We start from the raw sequence: 13190 nt of genomic DNA, 5'->3' as shown, positions 1-13190 counted from the left end.
CACACACGCACACACTGGCAACTTCCTGTCCATAAAATGACCATGGTATGAAACACCACTGGAAGTCTGACACTGAGGGAAGTTCACCTGAATGCTGACTACTGCTTGCTAACGAGGTTGCATCTACAGGGGGACATTATGGTAAAGTTTCTGCTTTTCTCTCTCACATTTCCTGTGATGTTTCGCTACTTCTGTAATGAAAAAATGAACACCGACTTCCTGTAGAGCTGGACCTGGCCTCCCGTGTGTGTGTGTGTGTGTGTGTGTGTGTGTGTGTGTGTGTGTGGTGTGCATGCACGGGTGTCAGCCGTACCGCCTCCTGGCCCCTCCCTGAGGCTTTTCCTGACCTCACCCTCTTGTAAGGCAGGGCGGGTGTCAGGCTGTCCGTCCCTCAGCACAGAGGCCCCGCCCGGCCCGCTTGGCCTCACCTTGTACTCGTCCACGTACTGCGCGTGTGGGAAATGCAATGTGGCAATGAACATCTTGACACAGTCACTCTTCAGCCCGTCCCGATACAGGTTCTCCGCCACCATCCGCGCCACGAAGTTCTTGCCCGTGCCAGACCAGCCATGGAATGAGAGTGCCAGGGCCTTGTGTGGCTGGGGCATCTCCAAGTAGCCTCTCACTGTTCTTAAGACCAGCTCTCGGGCCAGATGCTGGCCGTGCAGTCGCACGCTCAGGTCTGAATCCAAGCCTAGGGGCAGAGAGAGGCATAGCGGGAGGCTCGCACCCACACGTTCCCCACTAGGCCGGTGGGGTCGGCTACTCATCCTGTTTGTCCTCAGGAGAGGCCAGAGGGCAGCCCTCACAGCAGAAGAGATTCAAGAGCTATTTTCTGGAGAATCTGAGACATCAAGATTGAGCTCAGAGCAAGAACGGAAGCACCCTCTGAAGACGGTCCACCACGGGTGGCACCAGTGAGGGAGGAGGAAGGACCCACCCCCACTCTGAGGCCTCCCGTCCTCAGTTTCAGATCTCCTTAAATGCTTCATGGAAAAGCCCGTTTCTCGCTTCTATTTTAATCCAGCAAACCCACTACAGAGCAGCCGCTGTGGGCCGAGTCCTGTGCTGGGCCTCGCTACCTCTCAGCTGTGAGGTTACAGGATTCGGAAGCAGGGAGGGTGTGCTGCCAGCTGGCATGAGAGCTCAGGATCAACCGGTCGGGGCACTTCGAGCCAGCCCGGTGGGCGGATTCCGGGACCGCGGCAAGTCAAGACCCCTGTGAAACACTGCAAGGGTCCCACACTGCCTCAGAACTACCAGAGAAGGGAAAGTGAGCACTTGCTGCTGTTTCCCCGTACTCAGGACTGTGTGGTTTTGATATAGGAAAGTAAAAACCGAATGACATCTGGGACAAGTTCGTGTTCTCTAAAATCGAAGAACGAATTTTAGGAACAATGGAGGTTAAGGGCAAAATATATTTACTGAGGGAAAGAAAGCTTCTGTCCCAGGGGCTGGGGATTTAGCTCAGCGGCACAGTGCCTGCCTGGCAAGCTCAAGGTCGAGGGTTCAATTCACGGTACCAGAAAAAAAGAGGGACAGAGAGGGGCCTGAGTGGGTTGCTCGGGACTCTTGTCTTTTCTAGGGATTTTATAGAGCAAAACCACGAGGTGAGGTGGGTCCAAGATAGAAAGAAAATGGACAAAACTATGGTCAGCCAATAAGAATTGTTCAGGTAAAATTGATTAAATCAGGGTCAAATGGGGAAGTGAGTCCCGCAGCAAGCAGGTATGAATACAGAACAGGGGCTTTTCCTGTAAGGGGCTGGCTGATTAGAGTATCAGTCCCTGACATCCATCCCTAAGGAGGTATGTGGGTGCATCTGCTTCATCTTTTGTCTTGAGGTCTGGCGCACAGCAAATACCTATCTTATCTGTCTGACTGCCTATAACATTTCTAACTCAGCTGCCTGGAACAGTTTCATATTTAATCATCACAGTAACTCTACAGAGCACAGATGATTTGCATTTAAAGCAGAGGAAACACTTGGAAAGGACTGCCCAAAGTCTGGCAGCTCAGCTTGTAAGAGGCGAGCGAGGGGCTCACACAGGGATTCCCGATGCCCGCAGCGCCAGAACAAGCTGGGTGTCCCGGCCCTCGGGGACGATGGGGATGTTGCAGATGGGGGGCGGGTAACTTGCTAGGTGCCCACCCAATGTCTCATCCCAAGTTGGCAGAAATCCAAATTCAGACCTCCTGACCTGTATGCAGCCTGATAGCGGGTCCTGTGGTAGACACAGTTATTGCTTCTTCTTCTGATTAAGGGACTTAAAATTGAGGGTGGGCCTCGTTTATGAAGATGAAAGAACTGGGATTAGGGGACTCAAGGGGAACAAACTGCTGGGGAAAACAGGGAACATTCACAAAGGACTAACCTACTGGTCTTTTGTCAGACTCGGTTCTGTAATTGAGGCTCTCTGAGAGCTAAAATACAAATTAGCTACAATATGCAAATAAAGCCACCTGACCTAATTTAAATGCACAGAGGAGGGAGGCTGGTCAGCAGTGATTCATAAACTGTTGGCCTTGAAGGGGAAGAATTCACACTACAGTGAGGGGCAATTTGTGGTGGTGAATATCAACTAGTTTATTAATCAGGAATAATCCACTCCTCTCAGGATGAGAGGCATCCCTACTGATCCAAGATAAATCAGGCAACCTGTGTTGCATTTTCCAGACCTTGGTTGGCTAAAGATTAATCATATCCCATCATTTTTAGTCAGTTTCCCCACTGACACTCCTAACCACTGTCTGAAAGTTTTCTGATTCTGTTCAGAAAGAAAAAGTGCTATGGGCCTGACTCTTCTGAAGGGTTATAGGATATGCTGGATTATGAGTTAATCCCTGAGAAACTCTTAGCACAGTGCCTGGTACATAGAAGATGTATTATCAGTAGATATTAACTTTTTGAGGGGTAGTACTAGGGACTGAACCCAGGACCTTTGTACATCCCAGCCCTACTTTTTTAAAATTTTGAGACAGAGTTCTTGCTAAATTGTTGAGTTGCCCAGACTGGTCTTAAATTTGCAAGCTTGCTGTCTCAGCCTCAAAGAGTGCTGGGATTATAGTCATGTACCACCACACTCGGCAATATTAATCATTCTTCTTTTTTTCCTTGGACCCACTCCCAGGGAGGGCAGGAGGACAGGGAGAGGGGTCGAAAATGAGCAGAGGAAAAACTTCAGTACCTATACACCTGGCAGTGTTCCCTCCTCCCAGCTGTCTTAGCTCAGGAGTGCCATCTACGAGTGACATCTTCAAGGAATTCCCATTTATTTCAACAAGCTCCGAGCCATCAAACTACATATAAGAGGGGACTTCTCAGCTGTGGTTCAAGTATCATGGTGCTCCTTCAAGAATCAAGATGGAGGGCTTAGGGGTAGAGGTGGGAGAATTCAATGACACCTTTAATGGCACATGGTGTTACCTTGTTCCTACTGTTAGAGGGTGAGTTTCTGGAAAACCTAGTGGTTTTCCCAAAGATCCTCAAACAGCATCCCTGACTGCAGTCTTACTGTGGCAATTCCCACGTGGTGGGGGGCCGGGCAAGATGCCAAAGCATCGCTGGTACCCTACCCCACCATTTCCCCGCAGTCAGTCGCCTCCCCTCCCCACGATCTCCAGCCCTAGACATGTGCCAGGTCCAACCTGAAAAGTCGTTGGAGATCCTGCAGTCGCCACCATTGCAGCAGTCCTGGAAGCTGCAGTACCACGTGGTCAGGGTATCCAGGGACCTCCGGCCCAACTGGATAAGGGTCTGGCCTGGAAAAAGAGGAGCTATAAGGCACAGCCGAGATTCTGTTAGTTCACTAGGGACGTGACAGCTCAACTTGTCAGTGTCAGCACCTAAACCAGCACTCAGGTCCAGACTCCCAGCCCAGGCGCTGCCCACCGCATGGACTCAAGCACTGCGTCCATCAGCAACAGAGAGGGAACTGCGGGTGGGGCGCTGGCACCAGCCTTGTCCAGGCGAACTCTCTTCGGGCCATCAAGAAGGTGAAGGAAAGCAGCACCTAGGACAACGCGGCGTGCGCTGGGAGCGCACAGGAAGCGTGAGCAGGTCAGGAGGAGCCGGGGATAGGCGAGGAGGAGTGGGGCTTGGGGCTGGGGATTTAGCTCAGCGGCACAGCGCCTGCCTGGCAAGCGCAAGGTCCTGAGTTCCATTCCCAGTACCGGAGAAAAACCAAAAAACCAAAAACCAAAACCCAAAAAACAACAACAAAAAAAAAACACCGAAAAGGAGTGGGGCTGGCCCAGGGTTGGGGGTGGGTTGGGGACAGCGCCAGCACTTCCCGATCCGCTGGGGCTGCCCCTGCCACAGCCTGGGCGGAACAGAGGCCGGCGCCGAGGCGCAGCTCCGTGCGGCGGGGGCGGCTCTTACCCAGGCGGCCCGCCGCAGCCTCGCCATCCTCCTCACAGTCTTCCGGCCACACCTGGCAGCCCACGAGCGCCCAGTACCGCCTGGAGAGGGCACCGGCCACACTCAGCCGCTCCCGCAGGCGCTGGAGGCCGAGCCAGCCCCAGGCCGAGCCCGCCTCGTCGGCGCCCTCCCACCGCCTCTCTGCGCGGACCCCCGGCGCGCCCGGGAGCAGCAGGAGCAGCGGGAGGAGCAGGAGGCTGAACCCCGGCGCGCGGCGCGAGCTGGGCGGCATGGCCGGACCCCGCGTCCCCAGCGCGCGGCTCGGGTTCCTGGGCTGGGAGAGGGCGGGGTGGGAGTCGGCGCCGCGGGCGAGGGCCGGCGATTGGTGTCGCCATGGCGACCGGCCAGCCACTCGGGTGCGTCCTCGCCGCAGCCCGCCCACTGGCCGCCCCAGCGACCCGGGCGAGAAATAGAAACCCAGGCCGTGCGCTGGGCCAGCCTCCGAGGAAGATGTCCGGCTCCCGCCACCCCACCGCCTTCCAGGAAGCAGTCTATTCCGGGGCGCGCTTGAAGTTGTAAAGGTGATATCAGGCCTTGAAACCGCCACTGTCAATCACTCCGTCATCAGTTATCACTTGCAGCACCTCGGAGGCCCATCCGCGGCTTACCAAATCGGGCCACTGGTACTCCTCCTGCCCTAGGCCTGCAGGCCAGCTTCCTGCCAACCTGTTAGAGGAAGCTGCGGACACCATTTCAGTCAGGCGCATTACGCTGGGAGAGGAGTTAGCCGAGGGGAGAAGAAGCCCTGAGGACAATGCGCGTGCGGGCTGTCGGACTGAGGGGGGCTGCCCTCTCTGCAGAGAGACGTGAAACACAGCAGCCAAGAACCAGCAGGCTTCCACCAAAAGCAAGAAGCTGATGGTTTCCGATCTGGAGACGTTTGGGTTTTGTAAATCCTCATAGTCACGGGGAAATCATAAGGTCTGTCGGTATAATTGTATCTCACGAAAAGAAAGAAGCGTATGTACCGTGGTTTGCAACTTTCAAGCGCCTGTGACAAAGCAGCCCGGTAGACACTGCTGGCAAGGACTTGAGGGCCTCTTTCCCAGGCTTCCTTAACATGGTGCGTGCAACAAAGGTTGAAGAAGGTCAATTTCAGAAAAGCTTACTGCATTTTGACTGCACCCTACAGTCACCAAAATCAGTGACCTATGAGTCATCTTGACCTAGTTGGGAACTGCTGGGGAGGAAGATCCGGGGAGCTGATTCCTGTCTTCTGAGCTCAGGCTCTCAGAAAGACAGGTGAATCCTGGCACCATGCTTCACGAGCATGACAGGCAAACTGCCTCCCCTGCTCACCCCAGCCGATCACACTCAAAGGCAGGGCAGCTCATCCTCAGCAGCTCAAGTTTCTGCCTCCTTTCATTCAAACGGTCTCCAAAACCAGGTAAGCACATTTGTTAGGACGCAGAGTTAAGCTAGAGTGTTACGCACACACTGGGTGTCTTAGACTGGAGTGCCAAAAGTGAATCCAGACTTTCCAAGGAGCCACAGCTATGGCACCAGTACATTGTTGCAGTCAAACCTGTGGGAGCCAGAGGACAGGTAACTCCGAGCGCACTGTGTTACGCTTTGGATCTTCAGTGTCTCCTGCACTCCCAAGGCTCAGGCTAGAGGCTTGGTCACCACCAGCTTCCTGCCTATGGAGGTAGTGAAAGCTTAAGGGGTGGGGCCTAACGGGAGGTCTTTGGGTCACAACCGCAGAGATCATAGAGACGCGTCCTCTTTCTTTTGCTCTCTGCTGTGAAGTGAGCGGTTTTTGCTGTCCCACACACCCACCATGAAGAGCTGCATCCCACCCCCTCCCCACCTGCCATGAGAAGCCTCAAAGTAATGGGTCCATCTGATCATGACTGAAACCTCCAAAACTGTGGAACAAAAGACGCCATTTCCTTTATGATTATCTCCTATTAAAGCAACAGAAACCCAACACACCATGTGCTTATCTGAAAATTGAGAACATTAACCCACTCAACAAATTTTATTTGAACCTAAGTGGCAGTCTAGCATAGTAACAGCATGGGCTCTGCCATTTTCGGTTTGTGGGACTTTGGGTATTACCAAATTGCTCCATGCCTCGATTTCTCCACCCACGATAGTCACCTTGTGAAGATTAAATGACCTGAGTGCATCATAAACAATTCGTGTTAACTTTCATTTCCATATATGTTTAGATAATATATAAAACAGCCTGTTGGGGGAAGGTTGGATGGGTTAATACTGGATTCTTTGGGGAATTTATGGTGATGCACTTACCAGTAATGGGGTGAGGTGTAGCTCAGTGGTAGAGCACCTGCTTGGCATGCTTGAGGTCCCAGGTTCAATCCCAGCACCACCTCCAAAATTACTAGTAATAGGTTATAAAAACAATCCAAGTTTTAAGACTGATATATATATATATAATTCTACTTGTAAAAATGTTTTGGTTTAGATTTAGAATTGTATGGTAAGTAAACTGGTAACTGGGAAGTTGTTGAACCAAATCGATTTCAAAACTTTTTCCCCTAAAAAATAAACTTTTTCCACCAAAGAGTCAGCCCCAGGAAAACAACAAACTGAAACACTGGTTTCTGTAATCTCTTGGATATTTCAGTAAATCACCTATACTGCATTCACAGGGCTTGGTTAATGAGGTCTGGCTCCTATAAACTCTAGGAGCGAGGCCTCATGGATGATGCAAGACATCTAGAGGCTGTTGTGGGAACTACAGGCAGCTATATTCCTCATCCAGCAGCACTGTGCTTACTCCAGCGTGGTCCAAGGACCCAGGGCACTGGCATTGCATGAATTCACCAGAAATGCACGATTTCAGGCTGCAGACCTACTGAACCAAAATATGCATTTTAACAAGATCTTTCTAAGAGAAAATGGGCACACAGCTCCTTTATTGAGGTCATCTGAATGAGACCTGGCTTTGCAAGACACCTCCCCAGCCCCACTGAAGACAGGCAGAACATCTGCCTTGTAAACAAGCTTTGGGTCCAAATCCAGTCTCTATTCTAAATCACCCCGCAATGTAAAAAATACACTCTGAAAGCATGAATACTTCACAGCTCGTGTATTTGCCTGTAGTTCGTTTAGCATCCATGCTGCACAGCGCGGAGGCATCAGGGTGCAGAGACCGTCTGGAGAGGTAGGGCACACACCCACGATCCTGACGGAGACCACGTGAAGGCCCTGAAGCGGCGTTTCCGGTAACGTGGGCACAGGAAACAGCACAGGCCCAGAGGCTCTGCATCTCCTCTGCATGTGTGCGACTGGGTTCTGCACACAGCCCAGGTCTCATCTGGATGGATCTCTCCTCCTTTGATGTAGGTGCTGCCTCCCCCACCCCCATGATTGTTGCCTTATCTCTGGGGCGTTTACATTCTTCCTGAAGCATCTGGTACCTCACAAGCAGTTCTCCGCCAGGGCTACAGGCTCTCTGAGGGAAGGGACAGTCACCGCCACCTCGGTAACATGCACAGCTCACACAACACCCAAATGTCTACGGAAGACCAAGCAGCTCAAATATTGTGACTCAATCCTATTATTCCTTGAGGTTCACTTTTCTCTTACAGAATCCCACCAATGGAAAACCAGTGGTTACGATCATGCCTAATCGACAAAGCGATGGCTGCCCAAAACCAGTTTCATAGGCACACACAGCTGGTAAAGCTACCCAGGAACAGAACCTCATCCCCCTTCTCCAGCTACCTGTTCAAGTACTAACAATCTGATATGCTTACAAGCGAGTCCTGAAGTCCAGCTCTCAGAAGAATTTGTATGTGGTGATTCAGGGAGGAACACACATTTCATCCTCCCACATGTATTCAAGTACAAACGACAAAAACTGGCAAATATTCTGCAAATCAAGTAAAAATGTTAAGAACTCTGCCTAGTTGTCTGAAGCTTATGATGCTGGATTTCCACTTCACAAGTTGAAAATCAGGGTGTCCTAAAAATTCTAATCAGAGCAACTGGCATTCTCTTCCTGCCTATGCTGTGTAGCACTACGCCAACAAGCTCTTTACGACTGGTAATTTTTGGTTGGGATGCGGTGGCACGTGCCTGTAATCCCAGCACTCGGGAGGCTGGAGCAGGAGTGCTTTGAGTTCAAGTCCAGCCTGGGTTACAAAGTGAGTTCAAGGCCAGCCGGAACTGCATAGCAAGACCCTTTCTCAAAAAGACAAAAAAAAAAAAAGCCAGGGTTGTACCTCTGCAGCACAGCGCCTGCCTGGCAAGTGCCAGGCCTCGAGTTCAACTCCTGGTGCCAAAAACTAAAAAATAAAAAAAATTGGTAATTCTTTATCTCTAAGAAGCTGCATGAGTGGAGTTAACTACCAAATATACAAAAGCAACAAAGAATGATCCCATAGAAAGCTTTGGTACAGATACAACCTTGTATTGACCTTTTGAAGACTGGTGAGGTAATTTAAAGGTCTTATCTTTCAGATACTGTGAAGCAATCCCTGTGGAAGTTTAAGTGGGAACAAAAGATGTAACCTCCCTCTGTTCCCTATAAAACAGGTAGAAATTGGAATAGAAAACACTGGAAAAATCCTGAAAGGGAGACAAAGATGGTATCTCAGTATTTATTAAAATCTTTATTTTTTTTTTCAGAATTGGAACCCAGAGAACACATTAGAAATTGGGGTGTCTCTTATTTGGTGTCTTACCAAGAACTTCTATTTGTGCAACAGCTGAGAGGAAATCCTTGGCAATCAAACAGGAGGGTAGTGATTCCTATACCTCCCTTTAAACAAATAAATTAGCTCCCCACTAAGTTATTCCCAGATTCCCCATCTTGTCTGAGGAACACTTTGGTTCCAAAAACTTTGTGACAGTATGGTACCCACTCTTTATTCACCACCCAGACTTAGGGAATGAGAGGGAGCCGAGCAGGCCTCCCCTCCAGAGCAAGTTTCAGAGTCAGGTTCAGGCCCACCTGGCTCACCAGAGCCACTCAGGAGGCGTCTGCTGTCTTTATGTCACTGTGAGTCTACTCAGAGACTGAAGAGAGAACTCTTAACAGCCTCAAGTACCGCTGCGATGTCAGTGCTTCCTTGTGTCAAAATAAATACATTTTCCTTAGTGGAATACACAGCCACCTTTACCAGTAGGTACAGCTTCACCCACGCTTCCTGAAGCCCGAGCTCACAGGAGAACCCATCCAGCACAGCTCACGGATGAGGCTGCTCTACCACCCCCAAGAGGAGACAGGCAGGGCTGAGCAGGGAGGCTGAGGAGGGTGGTGTAGGGATGAGGAGTCCAAAGTTTGTTTGCTTTAAAGAAAAGATTTCTTTGGAAGACAATGCGGTGCCCAGGTGAAACTGAAAAACTGCCATATACAGGATTCAACTTTCCCCAAAAAGTATGCAAATAAATATACCTGAATTTCTCCATTTTCTTCCTAAATTTGACATACTAACCCTGAGTGCAAACAGGGAGAAATGCCTTAGGATGTATTGAACAATACTCTGAGCAAATTAGATCGTATTAATTTGTTCAGCACAGGAAATTATTTATACCCTTCTCCATAACCATGATGTAGCCTCATTAAAGAACAGTTTTAAACAAAACCTCTATACCCAATATTCTACATTCAAATTTCAAAATACACATTTTGAAGAAGTAGAAGGAGAACAGCAAATGGCAATCAGCTCTGATTTTCCTGCTTTTATAGTATTAAAATGTACCGCCATCTACCTAGATGTTCAGCTGTCATTCTCAACTTAGAGCGCACCAAAAACCCTCCAATGACTTGGCTGTAACAGCGTGAGCTAGATTCTCATAAACAAAACTAAAACAGGACAGCATTACAAAACTTTTTTTTTAAAAAAGTATCTCTTTTTTCACAGAACTTAAGTGTTTTTGAATTTCAGAGATGTAAACTTATGGTTGGTTTTCTCCAACATTCATCACACTTTTTTTTAATTTAACCCAACCCTAATTTAGAACATAAATGTATATTCTGTGTCACGTCTAACTTTAACTACTGTGAATCTGAATACCTTTTAAGATCCTGAGCTTGAAAGTAGTAAGGAAAAGAATGAAATGATACATTTTTGCAAATTTCTTCAACAGCTCTTCATCCTTTTTCCTTAGCAAAATCTACTGCCTTCAGCCGTAGGGAGTTCGCAGTCTGAGAACAGTTCTTGCTCAGTTCGTGGATCTGAAAGAACACTAATCCATAATTTAGTTCACTGACTACTTCTAAGAACAGAGCTGACTGATGTCCTTTCTGCTCCCAGAAGCTTTGGGGAAGCACTAAACTGAGGTATTCTCAAGCTGAACTGTGAATTTTCCCGAACACACATAGCAAGTGGCCTTAAAACTGCAATCGATGTCTTCTTTTGTTAACACATTTCAATGTTTTGTACTCAAATTCAGGACCCTTTTTTTTTTTGGTCTTTTTGAGACACGGTTTCACTATGCAGTTCAGGCTGGCCTAGAACTCACTTTGAGCCCAAGTTAGCCTCGAACTCACAGTGACCCCCCGGCCTCAGTCTTCCGAGTGCTGGGATTACAGGCGTGCACCACCATGCCTGGCGAGGACCCTTTTGACAATCAGTCGTGGCCACCACAACTGGTTTCCTAATTTCATGCTATTTTAAAGTAGTTACAAGTTACTCAGTTATCTTTCAAAGCCAGAAAATTGGGGCATAAATTGGAAAGCTGTGTTTCAAAGGGGAGTCGTCAAGGGTGACTAGCATTAAATTTGTTCAACCACATTTTGTAAGTATTGGTCTCTAACAGAGTACAAAGCTGAAATGGCATCTGGACAAGATGCAGGAGGGACACACACGGCTCTGAGCGCACAGGCCTGTCCCCTCTAGCCCTGTGCTTTACTGTAGCTGCTTACGTGTCAGGATCATTTTGCCTGAACACGGTACTAAACCTGTGTTTTAGTAACACCAACTTGGGAGTGTTACGAGGAGATGGAAGAGTCCAAACGAGACTAAGTGAGAAACTTAGGATTTGACATAAAGCAAAATCTTCAGGCTCCTTCTGGCCATCCCCTTCACTTCAAGGCTCAAAAGGCTTAACATCTTTGATTCCAATCTTCTGCACGGCTCAAATCATCAACTCAGTTTACCGGCCAGCAAGGTGTATACTGTCGCCTGTGGCATAACTGCCTTTTCTTATAAAAAAGGCAGAAAGAGTCACTGATGTCCTACGAACAGCATCTTCAGTGAAGAAAACCTTAGAAACAAGTAGAAATTCATTTTGGAAGAAAAACGAGGATGGCAGAGATCACAAGCAACCTGACTCTTACTCAAGATATTACTTCAGTCTGCTTTGTTAATTTAGAAAGGATGTGACTGCTTTAAGCAAAGGGGGAAATCAGTCTCTATAAGAGAATCATGCTTGGGTTGTAAAAGTATTTTTTCTAGAAATAATGTTTTGGTTAATTTGGACATAATTGTGAGAATGCAGATTTTACGTGCATGCAGTCACGTCTGCTTTTTAGATACCTCAGAACCTAATCACAGGGGAGTCAGCTTTCTGCTATTCAGTCACCTCCCAATTCTGGTTCTGCTGAGCGTCCCTCCTCTTAGATCAAAACCACTCAACACAGTTGCTCAACATCCTGCGCACCTTCCTGCTTTCGCCTTCCCACCAGCTCTATCGCACAAACATATCCCCCTCCAACAGAGCGTTCTATTTTGGCCCAACAGAATGCCAAGTTTTATTTGCAGCCACTCTGTGGCAGCAGTGAGCTTTCCAATTTGAGTAGTCCTGGTTTTAAAAAAAAAAAAAAAAGACAAGAAATTGTAAAGTGTTTCCACAAAATCCACCAGTGTGGAGAAAGGACTGGGAAGTTCGCCTCAGAACAGTCTGAAAGCAGTGGCAGCTTCATCTATCCAAGTGTCACCTCTGTTTATCCCTTGGCATGGGAATGAAACGGACCAGTGCTGAAACCCAGTGCTAACACGGGCCACTACTGAGGACGTCAGAAGGTGGTGCTGCAGGAACACCTCGTGCTCTGAAATGTGTCTGTACCTCAGTTTCTAGTACAGAAAACCCCAAAGACACCCAAGGCCACCCTGACCTCTACTCCCAAAATTTGCTGCTGGCAACTTCTGAAGACATCTGATATCATTTGGAATTGATTGTGCTGTTTCTCTATCTTTGTAAAAATAAGTTTCACTTATTTTGTGTTGAGAATTACAAGTGGGAGAGAGGCATCCTGTCTTCCACTAGCACAGTGTCCATCCCAAACTGGTCAGTGCACTGCTTCACGGTGGCCAGGACGCTCAGCAGCCGCTGGTCCACGGCGTCCAGGTGAGGATCGGAGAGCACAGGGGAGATGGGGTCATGAGCCATGGCAGATTTTAAGGCAGACTTTAGCACTCCATTCTTTAGGTAGTTCAGTCTGTTCCAAGTGGAAACTCGTATTCTAGAAGAAAAAGTTTGAGCTCAAGTTACATAAAAGCTTTCACTATCAAATGGAGTTCAAAACTTGCTTGGTAGATAAAAGTAAAAATATGCAATTTTAATTTCATAGGGAAACAAAATGTGTGTGTACAAAATTAGAATGACTAGACCGCAAGATTATAACAAGAGTGTTCTTTACATATTAATGTGTAATTTTAATTTCTTAATGTTTCTGATTTTTAAAAATTTCTACCATTAACATCATAAATAGGAAATTTATTATTAATTTTTTTTAGGAAAATTATTTTAAGGATAACAATTTTCCTTATTTGTTTTGAAATTTAGTTTTGGGTTTTTTTTTTTTTTTTTTTTTTTTTTTTAATTTCAGCTGGCCTTAAACTCACTACAT

General features: G+C 48.0%; 2 protein-coding genes and 1 long non-coding RNA gene across 9 annotated transcripts in view; 1 reads left to right on the top strand and 2 right to left on the bottom strand.

Annotated features, from left to right (window-relative positions):
- Tor3a (torsin family 3, member A) overlaps nucleotides 1-4711 on the bottom strand; it is a 14004-nt gene extending 9293 nt beyond the window's left edge. The window contains exons 1-3 of one of the 2 annotated variants that reach the window (XM_013521135.1): nucleotides 4382-4711; nucleotides 3649-3762; nucleotides 429-694 (exon numbers count right to left, since the gene is read on the bottom strand). In XM_013521135.1, the coding sequence (XP_013376589.1) occupies nucleotides 429-694; nucleotides 3649-3762; nucleotides 4382-4652 (651 nt within the window). In that variant the 5' untranslated portion in view covers nucleotides 4653-4711. The remainder of the gene's footprint in view (nucleotides 1-428; nucleotides 695-3648; nucleotides 3763-4381) is intronic. The other variant, XM_005374944.2, reaches the window with a different exon arrangement.
- Nucleotides 4712-4961: 250 nt separating this feature from the next.
- LOC102027608 overlaps nucleotides 4962-13190 on the top strand; it is a 21836-nt gene continuing 13607 nt past the window's right edge. The window contains exon 1 of the long non-coding RNA XR_259497.2: nucleotides 4962-5807. This is a non-coding gene — a long non-coding RNA (uncharacterized LOC102027608). The remainder of the gene's footprint in view (nucleotides 5808-13190) is intronic.
- Fam20b (family with sequence similarity 20, member B) overlaps nucleotides 12063-13190 on the bottom strand; it is a 43350-nt gene continuing 42222 nt past the window's right edge. For 4 of the 6 annotated variants that reach the window (XM_013521113.1, XM_013521110.1, XM_013521130.1 and 1 more), the window contains one exon: nucleotides 12625-12803. In XM_013521113.1, coding sequence (XP_013376567.1) covers nucleotides 12720-12803 — 84 coding nt within the window. In that variant the 3' untranslated portion in view covers nucleotides 12625-12719. Of the gene's footprint in view, nucleotides 12804-13190 lie in introns of all 6 variants that reach the window. The other 2 variants (XM_013521118.1, XM_005374941.2) reach the window with 1 other exon arrangement.

Source organism: Chinchilla lanigera, unplaced genomic scaffold (assembly GCF_000276665.1).
Source record: "Chinchilla lanigera isolate Chin_1 unplaced genomic scaffold, ChiLan1.0 scaffold00005, whole genome shotgun sequence".
NCBI lineage: Eukaryota > Metazoa > Chordata > Mammalia > Rodentia > Chinchillidae > Chinchilla > Chinchilla lanigera.
The sequence above is the reverse complement of the archived record's forward strand: the minus strand, read 5'-3'. Positions and strand labels throughout refer to the sequence as shown.